This window comes from Terrapene carolina, unplaced genomic scaffold (genome assembly GCF_002925995.2).
Source record: "Terrapene carolina triunguis isolate 2854851 unplaced genomic scaffold, T_m_triunguis-2.0 Scaffold449, whole genome shotgun sequence".
Taxonomy (NCBI): Eukaryota; Metazoa; Chordata; order Testudines; family Emydidae; genus Terrapene; species Terrapene triunguis.
In genome coordinates this window covers 1,885,708-1,907,985 of record NW_020664800.1, presented here as the reverse complement: position 1 = coordinate 1,907,985, position 22,278 = coordinate 1,885,708, and the positions used below count along the sequence as shown (strand labels likewise).

At 48.1% G+C, this 22,278-nt stretch overlaps 1 protein-coding gene across 1 annotated transcript in view; it reads left to right on the top strand.

Moving 5' to 3' along the window:
* The window catches only part of LOC112118305 (cholesterol 7-desaturase-like), a 41,273-nt gene extending 19,394 nt beyond the window's left edge, over positions 1-21,879 (top strand). The window contains exons 2-7 of the mRNA XM_026658480.1: positions 8,719-8,907; positions 10,215-10,393; positions 13,660-13,785; positions 14,143-14,262; positions 18,449-18,625; positions 21,718-21,879. Coding sequence (XP_026514265.1) covers positions 8,719-8,907; positions 10,215-10,393; positions 13,660-13,785; positions 14,143-14,262; positions 18,449-18,625; positions 21,718-21,879 — 953 coding nt within the window. The remainder of the gene's footprint in view (positions 1-8,718; positions 8,908-10,214; positions 10,394-13,659; positions 13,786-14,142; positions 14,263-18,448; positions 18,626-21,717) is intronic.
* The last annotated feature ends 399 nt before the right edge of the window (positions 21,880-22,278 follow it).

The following is a 22,278-nucleotide window of genomic DNA, read 5'->3' as shown; positions in this document are numbered from 1 at the left end:
CTATATTAAACAAACTGTACCAGTGTAACTAGATCCATAATAAACTGTTTGAGTCACATCATGGCAAACTAGTTTCAATGGGCTTAAGAAAGTAACTTGCCAACAGGGGCGGTGAATTGTATGGGCCCGTGGGGCCCGTGCTCCAGGAATATTCAGAGCATGAGGGCCCAGCTCCACCAATGTTCAGGGCCGGGTCTCTCTCCCGGCCCTGCCTGCTGCCCCCGGGCAATTTAAAAGGGCACGGGGGCTCCCGCTGCCACCACCAGCAGCGCAGCAGGGCTAACGCGGCTTCCTGCCCACCCTCGCTCCACGTGGCACGCCTCTCCCAGAAATGGCTGGCACGTCCCTGCGGCCCCTGGCAGGGGGGGGTCTCTGCGCGCTGCTCCCACCCCGAGTGCTGACTCTGCCATTGGAACTGTGGCCAATGGGAGATGCGGGGGCGGTGCCTGTGGGCAGCGGCACACAGAGACCCCCAGCCCCCCCACCTAGGAGCCGCTGCCAGAGGGGTGCGCGGGTCACTTTCGGGAGCCGCCCAAGGTAATTGCTGCACCCCTCACCCCCTCCCGCACCCCAACCCCTTGCCCCAGCCCAGAGCCCGCACCCTGCACCTAAACTCCCTCCGAGCCCAACCCCTCCCCCTCCCGCACCCAAACTCCCTCCCAGAACCTGCACCCCCTTCTGCACCCTAACCCCCTGCCCCAGCCTAGAGCCTGCACCCAACACCCAAACTCCCTCCCAAAGCCTGCCCCCCACAACCCCTCCTGCCCCAGCCCAGAGCCCATATCCTGCACCCAAACTCCCTCTGAGCCCGACCCCTCGCCCCTCCCGCACCCAAACTCTCTCCCAGAGCCTTAGGCAAGTGTGTGTGTGTGTGTGTGTGTGTGGACTTAGACCCGTTCTGGTCACCACCAAAAAGTATACAAACCAGCCGCCCCTGCTTGCCAAGTTAAGTTAAAGCCATTTCAGCAAGATTTGAACCTGTTTAACTCAGGGAATCACTGGCTTAAACTTCACTGAAACCAGTTTCACTGAGGCTTAAAGCCAGTAAAATGCCTCTACATCAGGGGTTTGCACTGATGTAATTAAAAAAGTCACACCATTGCGACTTGCCCAATAGAACAGGGCCTTGGTCTTGTAAGCAGTAGAGTCCAAATCTTGTTTTTCCTGCATGTTGTTTGCAACTTCTGGCCCTCTTGTCTGACAAGCGGCAGGGGAAGGCTGGGTTACTAGGTGGCCTATGCTGTGCAGCCGTAGTGGGCAATTGGCAGACGAGATGCTAAAGACATTGGTACTGTGTATTTGTACTGCACCTACCAGAGAACTCGCAAGGGATGTTGACAAAGGAGAGGACCTGAGAACTGGCAATGGCTGAACAGTGATGTCTAGTCCAGGACTAGTTAGTTCCATGGCTCACTCTCTGGTCACCAAACGGCTGCCTCTCTGACCTGGTCTACCATGCTCTCAGGAGGGTCTCTAAGGCACCTAGGTAGCAGCATGGCACATTGGGTCAGGCGTAGGAAGGGAAGGAGAAGGCAAGGGGTGCATGGAAGAGACTGAAGTGGGGTTGGGAGCAGGCTTGTTAAGACAGCCTTAACAAGGAGGAGCCAGGGAACTATAGACCAGACAGCCTGACTTCGATACCTGGGAAGCTACTAGAGCAATGGATAAAACATTCAGTTTGCAAACACCCGGAGGATGAAGGGGTGATCACTAGCAGCCAACATGGATTTACAAAGAACAAATCATTCTAAACTAGCTTGATTTCCTTCTTTGACAGGGTAACTGGTTTGGTGGATAGGGGGAATGCAGTTGACTGAATATAGCTGGACTTCAGCAAGGCTTTTGACACAGTCCCACATGACATTCTGATAGGTAAACAGGTTTGGCAGAGCTACCATTAAGTGGATACATAATTGGTTAAAGAACCGCAAACAAAGATTAACTATTAATGGGATGATGTCAGGCTGGAGGGAGGTCTCCAGTGGGGTTCCACAGGGATCTGTTCTGGGTCCGGTGTTGTTTAACATTTTTATTAATGACCTGGATGTAGGACTAGAGAGCACACTGATCAGATTGGCAGATGACTCAAAGCTAGGGGGTGTTGCCAACACTTTGGAGGATAGAGCTACAATTCAGAGGGAACTTGCTAAACTGGAGAACTGGGCTATAGACAACAAAATGAAATTCAACAAAGACAAATGTAAAGTGCTGCACTTGGGGAAGAAAAACCAAATGCACAAATACAGACTGGGGGAGAACTGGCTTGGCAGCAGCACTGCTGAGAAGGATCTGGGAGCTGTGCTGGATCACAACCTCAACATGAGTCAGCAACGCGATGCTATTGCAAAAAAAGCAAATGCAGTTTTAGGTTGCATTAACAGAGGCATAGTTTGCAAGTCACAGGAGGGGATAGTACCACTCTACTCGGTACTGGTTAGGTCTCAACTGGAGTACTGTGTCCAATTTGGGTCACCAATGTATAGAAAGGATGTGGAGAAATGGAAAGAATCCAGAAGTGAGCAACAAAGATGATCAGAGGGATGGAACGCAGCCATACGAGCAAAGGCTGAAGGAACTGGGTATGTTTAGTTTGGAAAAGAAGAGATTAAAGGGGGACACGATAGCAGTCTTGAAAGGCTGCCATAAAACAGATGGAGAAAAATGGTTCTTTCTTGCCACAGAGGACAGGACAAGAGAGAATGGGTTCAAACTACAGCATAGGGGGATTAGATTAAGTCTCAGGAAAAGCTTCCTAACTAAAAGAACAGTAGGACAATGGCAGAGACGCCTCGGGAGGTTGTGGAAGCTCCTTCACTGGAGGTTTTCATAGGGAGGCTGGAGCCATCTGCCTCGGATGGTTTAGTCACAACAAATCCTGCATCTTGGCAGGGGGTTAGACTAGAAGACCTTTGCAGCCCCTTCTAACCCTATGATTTGATGATTCTACAGGTGTTATGCAAGGCCTTAGTATGCTACCCCATTGTGACAGCACAAGGTGGGGCTCCTGCTTCACAAGCTAGTAAACTGACCTGTTCATACAATGCTCCCTCTGGCATTCTGTCTACTTCACTTCTGATGTGATGCTTTGCAGAGCTTGTGTATTGGCTCTATCTAAATAAAAATTGTATACTTTAAATATTAATAAATGGCTCACGGTTTGCAAAGTGTCCCAAACACACACTGTCACCTGCATAAACAGTGAATCAAAGGTAACTAAGGAGAGGAGTCAGGTCTTAGAGCTGTAGTTACAGCACGTGCACAGAAAAGGTAACTGTGTCTGAAGGCTTAATCTTTATCTCCAATGGACGTCTCTGCTGCTTTTATGATGTGTACAATACAAGCCTCTGATGCACTTCCTGCCCCCCTTGACTGCTCCGCTTTCCAGTCATTTGTCTCCAGTGGCATTTCTTGCGTTGGTTTGCCAGAGGAGACAAGACTTGAATTTCTTATGGGCATGGAAGAAAGGTAGCGGCACCAGGGTAGAAAGCTCCTTCTCTTGGTCCTTCCCTACTCCGCCCTCCCCACACGCAGCCTAGCGTGGTTCGTCTTTAAAAAAAAATAAACATAGCTGTTATCTGTCAAAATTCTAATCAATAAAAACTGAATTCTGCCAAGCCTTCTTATCCCACCGCAACAGAGCGCTCCTTAGCATTGGGGTTTCAGGCTCCTTGAGGAAGAGTTGTTCTTGGAATCCAGGTTAACTTTGTTGTTCAATTCTAAACTCTTCTGCTGCTTTAAAATCCCAGAGCTTGTTTGGGGTGATTCAACCCAGACAACTATATTTTTCATCTGGCAAGCCGTATGGAACAGCCATAGCTCTTAATGGGTTTAGAGTATTGTCACTTACTCATGGTTATTTTTCTGTGTGAGTTGCGCCAAAAAGTCTCGTCTAACGTTGGAAGTTGAATAGAAGGTGAGTATCAGCAGACGAAGTCTCACTACGACTGTTCTGCCCATCCATGTAGTAAGTGGCATCACTCCAAAGATGCTTCATTTTGTTTCCACAGACATCCCCACTGTGGAGTAGGCGTCTGTCGGGCCTTGTGGATTCGCTTCTCCGTCTACCATTAGAAAGGAACCGATTTCCCGATATTGGATCAGTGGTATTAACTTCAGCAGAGCTTTAGAGTTAAGATTACTGTGATTGCTCGGGGTCAGTAGAGGCTGAGAGGCCAGTAGATAACTACTGATCTTTACCTATTTCTGGATTGCCAGGTTAGTGCCAATCACTTTAGTGTCTGGCACTGGAGCGGGGCTTGTTTTATACTGGGTACTCCTAACTTGAGGGACTACATGGATTTCCCTCACAAACGCCTTCAACTCCCAGGCCAGAAGTTTGTTCCTTTTATTTCCGCTGAGAGCATCTGAGGGTACGTCCACACTACCCGCCGGATCGATCTATCGGGGATCGATTTATCGTGTCTCGTCTAGATACGCGATAAATCGTATCGCGTCTCGTCTAGATACGCGATAAATCGCTCCCCATCGACTCCGGAACTCCACCAGGGCGAGAGGCGGAAGCGGAGTTGACGGGGGAGCCGTGGCCGTCGATCCTGCGCCGTGAGGACGGGAGGCAGGGCCGGCTCCAGGCACCAACTTGCCAAGCAGGTGCTTGGGGTGGCCACTCTGGAGAGGGGCAGCACATCCAGCTATTAGGCGGCAATTTGGCGGACGGTCCCGCACTCCCGCTCGGAGCGAAGGACCTCCCGCCGAATTGCCGCCGCAGATCGCGATCGTGATCGCGGCTTTCTTTTTTTTTTGCCGCTTGGGGTGGCAAAAACCCTGGAGCCGGCCCTGACGGGAGGTAAGTCGAAATAAGATACGTCGACTTCAACTATGCTATTCTCGTAGCTGAAGTTGCGTATCTTACATCGACCCCCCCCCAGTGTAGACCAGCCCTGAGTGAGCGTCAGCCTGATCTGTTTAATAAGCATTTTATTTCCCTCTTGTATCATAAAATCGGGAGAAACTTTCGTTGCAGCTCTTCGTTATGTAACTCTCTAGCCTATTTGGTCAAGCTTTCCCATCCCATTCCTCCTCTCACTGACCTCTCCGGGACACCGTCCCTGCCCTGGCAATGACCTTGTCATACCGTAAAAGTCAAAGTAATGAAGTGCAGAACGTCTTCACCGCTCTCTGGATTCGGGGAGTAACTTTAAATAGCGCAGACTAACCCTAGGTTCATCAAGCTCACGTCGTAAATGGGAGCAGACTAGTGCTTGTTCCAGCCCGGCAGCTTTCAGCTCGTTACAGGAGAATGTGGGCTGAGAGCTGCGCCCCTCTGTGGGCAAAAGAAATAAGTAAAATCATTATCGTTTGAATTGGGAGCTCTCCAGCTATGGCTAATATTAGCCAAGGGCCTCTTCCTGTGGCCTCTCTCAGGCTGCCAGAGCTCTTCTCCAGGATGCCTCTTCCTGTTCCCACTTGCAGGGCTTTGTCCCCTACACTGCCAGCTTCTGGCCTCTCCAGAGGACAGTGGCCGTTGCGTCACTCTCCCCCCCGCCCATCCTCATGCAGGGTTCTAATGGTCTGAAACGGGGAGTGGGGCCAACCACTGTGCCAGCTCTTCCGCCTGCTCCCGTGAAGGCTATCTGTCTGTACACAGCCACGGAGAGGGGGGAAGCAGAGAAGTGTTTTTATAACACAGACTTTCTGCCTTCAGCGCTCCTGGACATTTTATTGAATATCCTTTTCTCCAAGACTCTGTTGGAACCAGGGAGGCAAGCAAGGTTTTCCTATCTGTCAGGAAGACACTTTTTCTTAAATTTAAAATGAAACTATCTGCAGGTGCTAGTTAGATATTACCTGTATCTATTGCTTTCTGTCTCTGTATTCTGTTCAACGTGCACTATTTTCTTAGCCCAGAGAAACATCGTACCACAATGAAATATTTCTGTGAAAGACCTATCTTATCCTCTCTGACTAAAACAGGCAGTTCCCCAAAAGTCAAGGGATTAAGCAGAGATGGGGGAGGCCAGAACTCATAAACCCTATCCCCAATTCCACTATAGACTAGAACTAACTTGCCATAAAAAACTGCTGCTGTTTAGTTAGGTCTTGGAAATTCACCACTACAAGTTCGGCAAGTAATTCTGCACTTGGGTACGTTTTTGTTTCCCTGAGGAATGGGAAGGTTAAGTGATTTGCCCAAAATTATATAATAGCAAACCTTTCTCAGAACTAAGATTGGAACACGGCCCTGTGATTAATCCACAGTGCCTCTGGGGCAACTCATGGAACTTCCGTCTCAATCTGCCTGTTTGGAGAGTGGGCTAACGATGCTCGCTCAGCTCTATAAGATGCTCTGCAGATCTACAAATGAATGCTATCTAGGTGCTAAATCTCTAGAACAAAAGTAATATTCCCATTTTACAGAGGTGGAGACGGAGAGGCTGATTAGGATGGGTTCGTGCACAGGTGCTGACTTGTGTTTTTGCCGGTGGGTGCTTTCCACCATCTGGTTTCACTGTGCGCCAAGTATGAGTCCTCCCGTACAGTTCAGCACTGGTGTCATCAACCCCTCTGCAATATCTGAGGCATCTCCAAGAGGCTGAGATGACCCTATCTTGACTGCCCACAAATACAGGATGATGCCGTGTAACATCTCCTTAGCAAATGTTGTCACAGTACCTGAAAAGGAAATATGTAGCTGGCTTAGCCTGGAATAATGCTGCTGGGAAGAGGAGAGACTGCTAGAGGAGCTGGCTGAGACCTCTTCTCTAGCCACTATCCATCAAGGGCATGTGCCCTCTGCTCATCACCGGGAGGGAGGGGTATGGGACTCACCACTAATCCTGGACAAATACCTTCTGCCCAGAGCTTGCCAGGAACCTACATCCTTTCCTGTCTGACAAAGATCCAGCCAGACCAATGTGTGCTCACATTACACTACATGCACACATATCTGCATAGTAATCAGCTTCCTCTGGCTGCAGTTTGGTGCCATCTTGTGGCTAAACAGCAGACCCAGAATAATCCCACCTGTGTTCTTCTATGGCTGCCCTTGCAGTAGAGAAGGGAAAGGAAGCCTCCATTCTGAAATCAGGGTTTTTTTCTATTAGGACCCTAAGTGTGTAAAGTTATTTTGTGCCCACTCCCCCAGCAATGCTGGGACAGTCACTTAGAATGTCTAATGCTTTCATGCATGCCGGCATCCCTAAACAGATGACAGACTTGCATAAATTTATTTAAATGATTGCCCCCACTCTCTTTCCTGGGGTGGGTCTAAGACCCCTCAGTTATCCTACACACACACCTCCCGCATCACCGTTTAATTCATTTTCCACTCTAAGCCAATGGCCATATTGTGGGGGGATTTCCTCTCTAACTATTGTTTTGTGGTTTTTTTTTTCCCCTTAAAATTTACCTTTCCTTTTCCCAATCAAACTTTATTGCCGTGTGGCTCTCGTTCCCCCATCCCACCCCCCATTCCCTCCCACAAAAAGCCCCTCACTTTTACAAACCCAGGACTGGGTATTTGAGATTACACCTTCCAAATGTGAGTTGTATTTGATTATCTAAAAATTAGACTGGACAAAGTCATTAGAGGAACAATCCTACATTTGCTTCTTGCCCCATCTCTCATTCCCATGGGAGACAACTACCACAGTACAGGTCCATCCAGTCTATAACCTACATGATCAATACCAACCAAACTTGATCAAAATCTTGTTTACAATAAATCAAACATCTCCCTTGAGTGCAAATGAGCATGGTAAATGTTTAAAGGCCATGATTCGAGTTAGTTAAAAATTCTGGGAACTTTTTAAAATGAAAATACCTTCTTGACCAATTATTTTCATTTTCATCTAATAAGTCTTTTGAAACTGACCAAAACAATTGCATTTCTTTAGGAGCTTTATGTGAATATGTATCTATGTGTTTAAACCAGCTTTTAAGTCATGATGGCCTAGAGGATCTGCTTCTCAGGAATTGTATCTACTATATCTTGCTTCTGTGGCTTATGCCAAACTGGGATTTCCCTTGATTTTGGGCCACCTGTACATATCTCATATCAGGCATTAGTTTTTAGACTCTAAATAGTTGTAGAAATGGTTGGCTTCAGCACTCCTAATATTATGCAGGTTCACTGTAAACTGTAGTATGAAATTGGAGAAAAATTAATAAAGGATTATACTGAACATCTGCAATGCTGTCTTGGTCTCCTGATGACATCCTGAAAATGACCCTTTTGACGTGGGGACAGAAAGGTGAGCGCTGATTCTCTGGGTAGCAATGGGCAGATGTGCTCGTGTAGGTCAATAGGACCACGTATGGAGTCGGTCTTACCTGGGATACTTCTTGGTGTCACTTAAGATGTTGACAGATATAAGACAGTAATACAATTCTCCAAAAATGCCAACCATTCTAGACCACAGTGGGCTGACAGGATAGTCTTGTCTCAAAGCCTTTATAGACTGTCTTGACAGGAAAACCGCTTAGTTCAGCTTCATTGACTGTTTAGTAACTCTTTTGCTTTCCTTCTCTGGGGGAATCCAAGAGAACTGGAACGGGAACTGCTCGGATGGAAACCTCCTTGCTTATATCACAGGCTGGGTGCCCTGCTGTGCTCCACCTCTTGCATAAAGTCCTGCAAACAATGCTTTGCAGTTCTGAAAATATTATAAGGGATACAGCAACTGGGGTATTGACCAAACCCTTAAAATGAGATCACTCTGTTACCAGCCTAACCAGGTGTTTTTGTCTCTCTCCGTGCAGGGGAACAGGTTGCTGTATTCCGTGCTCTGGATGGAGAAGTGTATGTAGTCGATGCCTACTGCCCACACCTGGGTGCGAACCTTGCTGCTGGCGGCCGCGTGGTGGGTAACTGTATTGAGTGCCCATTCCACGGGTGGCAGTTTCGGGGAGAAGATGGAAAATGCACTACAATCCCATATGCTGAAAAAGGTGATTCTCCGCTTTCTCCCCACCCTCCCCACGACTCTGCACTCAAGAGCTTGTGGCAGGGGCAATGCCCTGTCTGTTCTGATACAGAACATGCTTTCCTAAGGAAATATAACTCTGGAAACATCCACATGGACAGGTCTCAAACTGTAACTATCCATGCAGAATCATCGTCCAACAGGTGTGCATCTAGTGGGGTCCCTCAGGGATTTACGCCAGTCAACATTTTTATCAGTGACCTGAAAAAAACATAAAATCATTGCAGATAAATTTTGCAGATGACACAAAAATTGGGAGGTGATGAATAATGAAGCGGCCAGGTGTCTGATACAGAGCCATCTGGATCACTTGGTAAACTGGGTGAAAGCAACCAATATGTGTTTCTGGATGTTCTTCTAAAAGCTCTGCTCTAGGACTTATTTTGGAGCAGGTCTCTGGACTATGTTCTACAGGAGGTCAGACTAGATTATCACAATGGTCCTCTCTGGCCCTGGAATGTATGACTCTATGAAGGACATGATATTGTGAGATGTTAATACAGTTTGAGTGGACCTCAAGTGAAAAAATGATTCTGTATATAATTTTAAAAGAACACTATTTAACTCCTCAAATGGAGGGGGCTTGTTGATGTGAATTATTTTACTTATTTAAATAACTTGAATGAATGATATAGTAAATCGAGGCCTTAGCATAGGTTGTCATAACTTCAGATTTAATTTGATTATTTTTAAAAAGAGAAATATAATTAATGTAAATTTTCAAAAACCCAAATAAACATTTTTAAAAGACCATCAGTGTATATCCACCCTGTCTAGTTTGGGCCCCAAGGGCACATCTACACTGCAGCTGAAAGCAAGCCTCCGAGCCCAGGTACACAGACTCACGGTAGTGGGGCTTAAGCTAGCATGTTAAAAATAGCAGTGTGGGCATTGTGGCATGGGCAGCAGCTTGGGCTAGCTACCCAGGTCCAAACCCACCTGATTACCTGGGTCCAAGCTCAAGTGGCTAGCCCATGCCACAATGTCCACGCTGCAAGTCTGTCTACCCGGGCTCACGCCCAGCTGAAATGTAGATGTACCTTCAGACTGACGTGGGAGAACATGAACCACAAAACCATCCTTCTGCATTGTCCTGTAAGAGCGTTCAGCTCCTATACAACCAGTACAAGAGATGCTGGACAGCACTAATGTCCTCTGTTAAGACTCTGCCTCTCTGTGCCATTTGCTGTAGCTCAGGGCCGAGTGAACCTATGACACAGTATTAGACTTGGCACCATCTGCTCTGCACTAACCTCTTTCTCCCCTCCGCAGTGCCAGACTTTGCAAAGATTAAAACATGGCCCTCCTGTGAAATAAACGGAATGATACTTGTCTGGTATCACTGTGATGGTGTCGATCCAGCGTGGACTGTCCCAGAGCAGGAAGAGATCACCTCCAAGGAGTGGGTGTATCGTGGCCACACAGAACATTTTGTCAATGCACACATTCAGGTAGGAGACTTCTACTACGTCTGGTCAGACTCTGAGTAATGCTGTGGGGTTTTGTGCTCTGGAAATTGTACCCTACTGTGATAAATAAAGGGGGAGGGGGAGCTCCCTTTGATGGACACCCAGCCAGCCAGTTAGCTGTAAAATCCCTTTTGGTAGCTGTTCTTTACTTGCTTACCTGTAAAGGGTTAAAAAGTCCCCCAGGTAAAGGAAAAAAAAGTGGGCACCTGACCAAAAGAGCCAATGGGAAGGCTAGAACTTTATGAAATTGGGGGAAAAAACTTTCCCTTTGCCTGGTGTTCTTTCTGGGCTGCAGGGACACAGAGCAGGAATGCTATAAGCAGGAATGCTGTGTAAGGTTTGAACCAGGTATGAAAAATTATCTTCCATACCTAGAAAGAATCATTTGGATAGAGAATGTTGAGATAAATGCGGTCAGGTTATTTCTTTATTTTGGCTTGTGGATCTCCTCTGTGCTAACCCCAGATGCTTTTGTTTGCTTGTAACCTTTAAGCTGAATCCCCAAAAAGGCTATTTTGGGTGCTTAAATTTTGGAATTGCTCTTTTAAAATCTAGCAAAAGCCTAAGTTCCAGATGTATTTTCTTTCTTTTTGTTTTTAATAAAATTTACCTTTTTTAAGAACAGGATTTGAATTGTTGTGTCCTAAGAGGTTTGTGCCTATGCTGTTTCATTAGCTAGTGGCAACAGCTAATTTCCTTTGTTTTCTTCTCAGCTCTTCCCTGGAGGGGAGTGAAGGGGCTTGAGGGAACCCCACAGGGAGGAATTCCCAAGTGCTCCTTCCTGGGTTCAAGGGGTTTTTTTTGCATTTGGGTGGTGGCAGCGTTTACCAAACTAAGGTCAGAGAGAAGCTGTGACCTTGGGAGTTTAATACAAGCCTGAAGTGGCCAGTATTAATTTTTAGAATCTTTGCAGGCCCCCATCTTCTGCACTCAAAGTGCCAGAGTGGGAATTCAGCTTTGACACCTACCTAAAACAGATGAGGACTCCAGCTCTGCCAATCACTAGCACGAGCACTGTAGTTTACAGCTTTGAAACTTTCCCTCTTAAATTTTGACCCTTGCATGGTTAAGAAAGGGAGGAGCTGGTAGAACACTTAGCAAATGGTCTTAGCTCCGTATCAACTGTTTCCTCCTGGAGCCCAGTGCAGGCAAAACTCCCATTGACTTCAGTACGAGCTCTGCCTATCATGCATGATCCAGCCACTCAGTTATAACAGCTAGTGCAGCCATGTGGATGTGGCTGGAGTTGTTAAAAGAAACTCAAGGGAGTTAGGCACCCAAATGAATACCAAGGGGATGTGTGCCCAACTCCTTAAGGCTCCTCTGAAAATCTCAGCCCAGGGCAAGACTTGACCATTTCCCTTCTTCTATTAAATGGCACTTGGAAATAAACACAAGCTCTTGGTGTGACAGTTGCCTATCTCAGATGGCCCAATTCACGTGGCCATAAAACATTTATACAACCTGTCTCTAAGCTGTATCCCTCGGAAATACACTGCCTGCCTTGTTTCTTAACTGGAACTGTCAGTAACTCTTTTCAGATGACTGGTGTCATCTGAAATTACGGCATGTGCCCAGGACAAGTCAATGGAAAGAACAGCCTTTATCGTGGAGACTCCATTTTGCTGTTCTGTAGTTAAACTCTATTGGCCTCTGCACTTAAAGCAGGAATTCAAGCGCTTCGTTATGTACCGAGAATGCAGCATGAGCTCCCCAAACGTAGGGCATGTGCTCTCTGACTGTAGAAAGGACAACCTGCGAATTGACAAGTGAATCTGTTAATTTAGTTTGACTTAAAAATGAGTTGATTATAAAAGGATCCTCTAAGAAATGTACACCTACCGGCAAGAGGTTTCTCTTCTGAATGATCCTAAGTCCTGAATAACACAGATGCTTCAAACTTCCCTTAGTTAAACTCACTGAAATCTTGTGCATACAATACATTTGAAGAGACTTTAATGGTTGATGGTAACTCTTTTGCTATTAATCTCCATAACAAAGTTTTTTCTTCAGCCTGAGCTGACAAATGTTCTGCTACACAGAATTCCACACAGAACTGTCTCTCTCAAAATGGCTGCCATTTCCCATTGCTCTCCATGGAAACGAGGACACAGGCCGCTCTTAGCAAAAATGGTGATTAGCAGGGTTCTTACTGGAAACAATGGGAGGCGGTGGCCACTTTGAAAGAGGGCATCTTAACTGAGAGTTGTCAGGCCTCTGTCTGACTGAGAACAATGAGAGATGGCAGCCATTTTCAATAAGGGGAATTCTTTGAGCTTTTATGTACCAGCCTCTGCTGACACTTCTATTTATGAAAATTAAGGGTCAAAATTACTGTTAATCCAAAGCATTTCTTTCCCAAAGCTACCTGTGTCCACTCAACAGAGAAGTGGAAGTGTGTGCATGAAAACATGAGGCATAATGTGAGCTTTGGGGCAGGGTGTGCACGGGACTGTAGGGGGCAAGAGGGAGGGAGAATTTGGGAGCAGAACACTGGGGTGTACACCCCTGTTGGCTTTGCACTGCTCTGCGAGTGCAAATCAACTCTACACTCTGCTTACTTGGCTCATATATTCCGGCTGCTGTGTGCTACTCCAGAGCGGGTTAACGCAGCTGGCAAATATTAGCTTGTTACAAGTTTTTGCTAAAGAGACACTCAGTGGCAGGGGTGGCCTCAAACTGATTGTTAACAATTGTTAAATCTACTCTGGGAGCACACATGCTAAAAGGCTTTGCTCACAATAATATGGTCACAGTGTGGTGCTGGGATAGGGCAGAGCCGGAGTGGGTGCCCTCACTGCATTTCCAGACCTTAACATGTTTGGGTTTCTTTCAGCTTAACCTCAGCTCTGCCTTTATCGGGTTCATGATGCTCGGTCTTAGGATAACTGCAACAGCCTAGTAAAAATTTACCCTAAGTTACTAATATATGCGAAACCTTAATTCCATCTCCATGTTGTCTATCTGGAAGTGTTGTGATTACGGCTGCTAGTCTGTGCTACGACACCCCATCATGTACCCACATGTTTGTCTCATCCATCCATTATGTCTTGTCTTTTAGATATTAAACTCTCTGGGGTAGGACCTGTCACTATCATGTCTGTACAGTGCCTGGGGCCGTGGGGCTCAACCTCGCAGTGTCCCTGTAAAGATATAGTGCCTATATCTGAATGTCCAGCTAACTTGGAACAAATTAACTTGTATTGATGGTGTCTGTCTGGTAACAGTTAAGTGTTCCTCATGTGCAGGAAATCCCTGAAAATGCTGCAGATTTTGCTCATCTAACTTTTCTGCACGAACCAGTTTTTATGAGTGGAGCTGACCTGAGATACACACACTCCAAGCTGTGGGAGTCTGTGAAGCACTGCTGGAAGGTAAAAGGATCAACTGAACACATTTATTCCATCAGAGTCACTGAACTGACGTGCAAGTCCAGTTCAAGCTTTCCTTTGCTTCAGAGTTTTCCATAACTTTTGCCTTTCTCTCCTCTCACACACCCTTATGGTCGGCTTGAGCGCCCTTCTCCTGTCTTGCACTCACTTGGCCTCAGCCCTCCAGCCATGCTTTCTTGTATGATGCCGCCTTAGAAATATGACCAGCCTCTTCCCTTTCCACCTTCACTTCAGATATTCTACAACATGCTCAAACGACAACAGTCTTACCCCATATGTCTTGTTTTGTACTTTTCCCCATGGCTCTAGACTGAGTCACTTCTTCTCAATCTCTTGTAGGGTGAATGGCACCCTGAGCCAGAACCCAACAAGCACTGTTCCCGGTTAATGGTTAAACACAGTCTAACAGTGTTTGGAAAGCACTTCTCCTGGATGGATTTCGCAGTTCAAGCCAGACAGGTAGGTAACACACGGCACAAAACAGTACTCACAAGTACCAGGAACAAAGGAAGTTCTAGTGATTAAAGGGCACAATGAAGTGTAGTCTGGGCTCTCTCAGAAATTTGCTTAGGTTTTAGCTAAGTAATTTGACTTCCCTGTGCCACAGTTACAAGTCTGCGAAAAGAGAGGTAAGCTGGGTGCAAGCAAACATTCTGCATTTTCATACATATCTCCAGGGGCAGAACACGACCATGGGGAACTGATGCATGTAGAGAACTCTGTGCTGAGGATTGAAGATGCAAAGCATTAGCAACACCAGGAAGAGAAACAACCCTAGAGTGACTGGGTTTGTTTCTGTCTAAATTTATGGAAGAAATTGATGGTTTGCATGGAACAGTGGGGAAGTTCTACAGGACTGAAGAGAAGCTAATGTGCCAATATTTAAAAAGGGTAAATGGGATGACCTGAGTAATTATAGGCCAGGCAGGCTGACCTAGATCCTTGGCAAAATAATAGAATGGCTAAGATGGGACTTGATTAATAAAGTTTTAACAGATGGGAATAAATACCAGTCAACATGAGTTGATGGAAAATAGATCCTGTCTTGTTTGTCATGAAGTTGATGGATTTCCACTCCATACGGCTAAATTTCTAACGTGTTTGTTTTTAATGAGATTACAAGTTTGGTTGATAAGTGTTGCTTTAATAGACATCTGTAAAGCCTTTGACTTGGTATTATGTGACATTTTGATTAAGAAATTGCAATGATACAAAGCAGCATGGCACAAACGAATACAAAACTAGGTCTCAGATGTAATTATAAATGGGGACTCCTCATCGAACGGGCGTGTGGCCCCACAGGAACTGGTTCTTGGCCCTACTCTCTTTAACATTTTTATCAATGACCTGGAAGAAATCATATAATTACTGATAAAGTTTGCACAAGACACAAACATTGGAGTTACCATTCCAATTAAGGAAGAGGACAGATCTCTGATACAGAGCAATCGAAATCGCTTGGCAAGCTGGGCACAAGCAAAAAATATGCACTTTAATGTCAAGTCCCACATCTAGGAACAAATGTCGGCCATACTTACAGGATGGGAGATTCTATCCTGGGAAGCAGCGACTCTAGAAAAGATTTGGGGGTGGGGGGTGGATAATCAGCTGAACATGAGCTCCCAGGGTGACACTGGGCTAATCTGAACCTTGGATATATAAACGGGGAAATCTCAAGGAGGAGCAGAGAGGTGATTTTATCTCTGTATTTGGCACTGGTGCCACCGCTGCTGGAATCCTGTGTCCAGTTCTGGTGCCCACAGTTCAAGGACTTCAATAAATTGGAGAGGAGTCAGAAAAGAGCCATGGGAACGATTAGAAAACATGCATATAGGAAGAACGGATGGGAGCTCTAGGGGCCGGGCCTGGAGGGGAGGGGGCAGAACAACGTGGATAATTGAGGTGCGGGCTGGGGTGGAAATAATTAGAATTTGAGGTCTGAGGAGAAGCGGGAAACCCCGCACCATACACACTGTCAGGGAGCCAACAAGAGTGGGCCAAAATCACCTTCCTTAATACAGTTGGGAGAGCAGGCAACACTGGCTGTTGTCTACGCACACACTGGGGTGGGGGGAGTGTAGGACAAAAATCAAGGCCAACCAAACAACTCAATGTAAATGTTTTTTCTTAACCCCCACTCCCCAAAAAATCTCATGATTCTTGGGGGTGTGACCCATGATTTGGGAATAGCTGGGGTTGGCCATACTGCTTCCAGGCTTATGAGCTATTCCAGCTACACTGCACAGGCTTCACTAATTGCAGCGCTCTATAGCTTACATTTTGTCTTGGTAGAATCACTATTAAGAGGCTCCTGTTCCATTGCAAACGGGCTCTATGCACCCCTGGAGTTTGGGTGCAGACTTCCCTTAGTGGAGGCAACGGCACCCTCGGAAGAGCCAGCTGCTGATTAAAATGCTTGGCTCATATTCTTACTCCTCTTATGAGGCCTTACTGGAGGGACTCTTCCTGTTAGGCAGCAGAGGGATGCGCCCAGTGTGTGGTGAATGGCCGGTACAGTCGTCTCCAGCCAAGGAAGGGCGAGGAGAGCCTTGCGGTAGGGACTTGCTGATGGCCCTGACTAGACTGAGAAACAAGCTCTTTAGCAAATGTTAACAAGTGTTAAGACAAGTGGCTGTACATCCCACTTGGCACCTCCTGCAGAAAAGGGGATCAAAATGGTTCTCACACCCGTCTTTGAAAGATAATGGGGGGGGGGTCTGAGGTAATATCTTTTATTGGACCAGCTTCTGTTGGTGAGCGAAAGAAGCTTTTGAGCTTAAACAGAGCTCTGCCTCAGGTCTGGGAAACGGCCCTACACAGGGATAAAACACAGCTTTTCTCCCAGACTGTCATGGTTAGCAACACCTGGATGGCCAACCCAGCCTCTGCCCCTTCCTAATTTAGCCCAAAGGCCAAGGGGCAGAGAGCGGGCTCTTGCGAAGCCTGGAGCAGGGCAACTGAGAAGAGCTGGCTCGGAGGCTGAAGCGTAGTTGGGCTCTAGGCACAGGATTCTGGGCACCTGGTTCCAGTTTGGGCTTTACATTTATCTTTAGGACTTTGTTACAAAGCAGGAAAAATCAACCCACCCAGAACCCTTATGTTCATCTACTTCCTTGTTCCATGCACGTGGCGTTTGCTCCTGGCTAGGGGCACTTGTGGCTCAAGGGTCGGTCCTGGGGCCGGTTTTGTTCAATATCTTCATTAATGATCTGGAGGATGGCGTGGACTACACCCTCAGCAAGTTTGCAGATGACACTAAACTGGGAGGAGTGGTAGATATGCTGGAGGATAGGGATAGGATACAGAGGGACCTTGACAAATTAGAGGATTGGGCCAAAAGAAACCTGATGAGGTTCAACAAGGACAAGTGCAGAGTCCTACACTTAGGACAGAAGAATCCCATTCACTGTTACAGACTAGGGACTGAGTGGCTAGGCAGTAGTTCTGCAGAAAAGGACTTAGGGGTCACAGTGGATGAGAAGCTGGATATGAGTCGACAGTGTGCCCTTGTTGCCAAGAAGGCCAACGGCATTTTGGGCTGTATAAGTAGGGGCATTGCCAGCAGATCGAGGGACGTGATCATTCCCCTCTCTTCAACATTGGTGAGGTCTCACCTGGAGTTCTGTGTCCAGTTTTGGGCCCCCACACTACAAGAAGGATGTTGAAAAATTGGAAAGAGTCCAGCGGAAGGCAACAAAAATGATTAGGGGGCTGGAGCACATGATTTACGAGGAGAGGCTGAAGGAACTGGGATTATTTAGTCTGCAGAAGAGAAGAACGAGGGGGGATTTGATAGCTGCTTTCAACTACCTGAAAGGGGTTCCAAAGAGGATGGATCTAGATTGTTCTCAGTGGTAGCAGATGACAGAACAAGGAGCAATGGTCTCAAGTTGCAGTGGGGGAGGTTTTTAAGGTCAAGCTTGACAAAGCCCTGGCTGGGATGATTTAGCTGAGATTGCTCCTGCTTTGAGCAGGGGGTTGGACTAGATGACCTCCTGAGGTCCCTTCCAACCCTGATATTCTATGATTCTATGAGGCTTGTGACTAAGGAAAAAAGCGTGTATGTGAATAGGAACAGACAATGGGTGTCCTGGGGGAGAGACGTGGGCAGGTGAGACCAGCCAGCAACGTCAGCTCCCTGGCTCTCTCCTCCAGCTCGGGCTGCACTAACTGGAGCCATTTGCTGTGGTTCCCCAAGGGCCCAGGGCACTCTGCCTCTGCCCTTTCAGCCCAGACAGGCCCTCGACTTCATGGGGCGAGCTGGGAGTTAGCTATGCCCACCCCTACCTGACTGGGGGCATCCCCAGCTGGGGACTTGGGGATGGCACCACCTGAGCAGCATAAAGAGAACCACACAGGGCAGAGAATCTGCCCCTAAATACAGGCTGTGACCCCTGGACCTGGGAGAAATATGTTCAGCCCATAGGCAGTGAGGATTCCCCTCCTCTCCCCCCCCGCCCCCCCGGGTGACTAGACAGCAAATGTGAAAAATCGGGACGGGGTGGGGGGTAATAGGAGTCTATATAAGAAAAAGACCCAAAAATTGGGACTGTCCCTATAAAATTGGGACATCTGGTCACCCTACTCCCCGCCCCCCAGCCTTCCTGAGTGAAGGGAATGAGCTGACTTCCTTCTCTGTCTGAAGGTGGGGCCGGGGCTGGTCTACCTGACCTTTGAACATGCTTTCCTGGGCCGTGGGATCATTCTGCAGAGCGTGACGCCGGTGGAGCCACTCCTGCAGCACGTTGTCCATAGGATCTATTACCAGCGAAACATGCCGGCGGTGATCCCCAAATTCATTCTGAAAGTGGAGTGTGTTCAGGTAAGCCACAGGGTACGGCTGCACCGTGAGCTGCGCTGTGACTCCCATCGGGAGGCAACTTACCCACAGTAGTTCTGATCAAGCCAGTGTGCTAAAACTGGAGTGTAGCGCGGCAGCAGGGGGATGGGGGGCGGGGGGGCGTCTGAGTCTGCACCTGTCCAGGACACTGGTACGTACTCAGAGCAGCTAGCCCCTCCCTCAGCGCGCGCCAAGGCTACACGTCTGAGTGAGCTAGTGCACAGACGTCTCTCAAGATGGGAATTATCCCCCCCCCCATCACGATGTGCAGATGTACCCAAAGAATTGCTTCTAAAGTAAGAACTGCCAAGCCACTTGCTGTCTTGGAACCAGCTGCTTTCTGTGGCACTCGGCGCTGCAGTGTCTGGGCTTGGATTACAAGTAGTGCTAGTTCCCCTGTGCCTCCAACCGTTGGTAATGCTGCAGGAGCCAGGCCAGGAGGCTGAATGCTAAAGGCACAGGAGCTGGCCGGCAGCAAAGCTGCCTCTTGGTGCATTTCGTGGGTGTGTCTGGCTTAGGCTTCCACAGATGTGGCAGGAGTGAAGGCCAGAGGCAAGAATGGCTTGCCCCACCCCCTCGGTGCTCTGAAAGCCCATGGGATTTAGGTGCCTACCCCTCCCTTGGGCCAGATAAAATGTTCTGGACAGCTACAGGTGGCCTCCAAAGGCCTCAGGGAAGCTGTTGCTGAAGGCAGGGGGGGCACTAGGTATCCGGCACCCAACACTGCAAATGGGAGTGGGGAGCAGGCTGGGGCAGATCCCAGGCATTGCACACTGCCCTAGCCTGCCTTGTTCACAAGCAAGGCAGCACCGTGCTGCACTCGCTGAAATTTCCACCGGCTTTCGCAGTTAGTCCCAGGACCGTATTTGGCAGTAGCTGAGCCAGTGGCCAGGGCCTGGATGACCACAGAAGTCCTGCATCCTGTATCAAGGACCCCAGGGGTGTCCGGCTAGGTGAAGAATAACAGTTTCTGGGCTTTGTTGCTGTTGGGAATCCTTGATGAGAGGAGACCCTCCCCCACCTCAGATCACATTTGCTGAGCAAGGGGAGGTCTGAGGGTGTAATTTGGGCTCCACCAGCTCCTTCCAGGGCTTCACAATCCTTGGTGCTGGGTGCTGGTGTTTTGATGCCTGTATCTTGCATTGCCCTGGTTACTCACAACCCCCAGAGCAGTGACAGAGGGCATTGCTACTATCTGGGACCTCTCTGACCGGGGACTAGAACCCTGCCAGGGCCTGCAGCCCTTTCAACAGCAGCTTCAGGTTCGCAACATCCGAGGCAGCTGAAGGAACCGGCGGCGGAAGCAAGGTGCTCTCAGGTGGAGCGTGCGTGATGGATGGCAAAGGCCCAATTTAGTTTTGGTAGCCTCTAAAAACCCCACCTGAGCTCAGAGCCCCTTCCTGAGACCGCCATACCTCTCTGTCAGCACACACTGCACCAAGAAAGCCTCTTGGCACTACTCAGCTAGGCAGGACTGGCGACTCCCCCTCTCTGCAGGGCCTGCTCCAGGCACCAGCTTACCAAGCAGGTGCTTGGGGCGGCCACTTTGGAGAGGGGCGGCACGTCCAGCTGTTCGGCGGACGGTCCCTCACTCCTGCTCGGAATTGCTTTTTTGTTTGGTTTTTTTTTGTTTGTTTGTTTGGCTGCTTGGGGCGGCCAAAACCCTGGAGCCGGCCCTGCCTCTCTGACAGAGGCTTGCCAGTCCCTGCCAACAATGGGCCTTGGCATTCCCTCAATGACTTATTCCCCGCAAGGCCTGGATCCAGTTTACAGCTGGTTGTGCACCCTGGATGAAAGCTGGAGCCTGTTTGCTCTGACTTGCCATGGTAGCTCTGCAAGGGGAGGGGGGCGTTTTCTAGGCTGGGAGCAGCCCTATCTGTCAAGGGTCCAAGCATGCTACAAGTGCAAACGTCAGACCTTGCATGTGTTACTAAGGTGTATGAGCAACACTAGTCTCTCCAGTGGCTGCACTGCAAATTGAGCTCCATTAATCTGATGGCTGGGTGGAATTTAAGTTATGAGTCTTACCCTATAAAGCCCTTAATAGTTAGGAGCCTAGACATGAGTGTGCCTCTCCCAGCGAGCTCCTGCTACCCGCCTGACAAGCTCAAACCTTTGACTTGGATCATCCTCTATCTTAAAGGGAAGGCACTGCTTTCAGGGTATTTTCTACCATGAGGGAAGCTGCTCTTAAAAAAGGCCTCCCATGTTGGGCTGCCAGAGGCCTTGTACCCTACTGCGGTTCCTGTGGATGGATACATATGGTGTGTTGCAGAGTTGTTAAAAGGCCCCATACATGGCTAGATTAGCCCAACACCAGCTTGGTGGTAAAATATTTAGTCTGGAAAGGTAAATGCTATCATTCAGGACCTGGGGCCTATGAGAGGTGCTAAAAATAAACTCTTCTCCTAAACCTTGAACAGTGCTAAGGGGCGATGCCTCCAGGATAACAGAAATGTTGAAAGATCCCAGGTGAACCCAAAAAAGGATTTTGATAAAGAAAATTGGGCAGCAAGGAGCCCTATGAATCCCTGAAGTTCTCCCAAGCTTGTCTGGTGAGGATGCAGGGAGTTAATGTGGATGCTTCACACAACGCACAGTCAACCTGTGGAACTCCTTGCCAGAGGATGTTGTGAAGGCCAAGACTATAACAGGATTAAAAAAAGAACTAGATAAGTTCATGGAGGATAGGTCCATCAAAGGCTATTAGCCAGGATGGGCAGGGATGGTGGCCCTAGCCTCTGTTTGCCAGAAGCTGGGAATGAGCGACAGGGGATAGATCACTTGATGATTACCTGCTCTGTTCATTCCCTCTGGCGCACCTGACAGGATACTGGGCTAGATGGACCTTTGGTCTGACCCAGTAGGGCCGTTCTTATGTTCTCTGTGGCTAATAAACACTCAAAACACAGTGCCAGCAAAAGCTGAATACTTGAGCTTGCTTCAGAGCCCGTGGGATCGCTAGAAACACTAATGTGCGGTACTGGTAGCATCACCAGTGGCTTGGTAGCATGAATGAGCCCCTAGTTCAAAGTTCCATGTATTTACAATGATTCTGTTTCTTCTCCCCCCAGTTTGAACGTGATATCATGATCTGGAACAACAAGCAATATCTGTCTAAACCACTGCTGGTAAAAGAAGATTCCGCGATCCAAAGGCACAGACGCTGGTTTGCTCAATTCTACAGTGAGAACAGCACTAGATTCACTTTCCAAAAGGGTGGAGTGGACTGGTGACGTCCATGTGCTCAAAAGACGTCAAACGGCTGCATCCCTTTCTCGCCCATGAGAAGGGCAGTCAAGCGCATAGCAAGTTAATAAAGCTGCATTTCTGGATTTCCAGTGGCACAGTTGGGCAAATCTGCAGTACAAGTAAAACTCTCTAGTTCAATACTTCTAGCTGGCCAAGCGTAGTGTCTGCCATGTAAGGCTGGGCAAATCTAGTAAGTGTTGTGTAGGCTTTGCGGTCATAACTGAGCTGTAGTACTGGGTGCCCCCCATCTCCAATGGGAAAACGAGACTGACAGAATCCCCTCAAGAAATCGTCTATGCTTTGCAGGTTTTGTTACTCAGGGACAATTGCATGAAACCCCGATCCTTAGGTGCTGCAGGGCTCACGTCCTCCTGTTCTCTAAA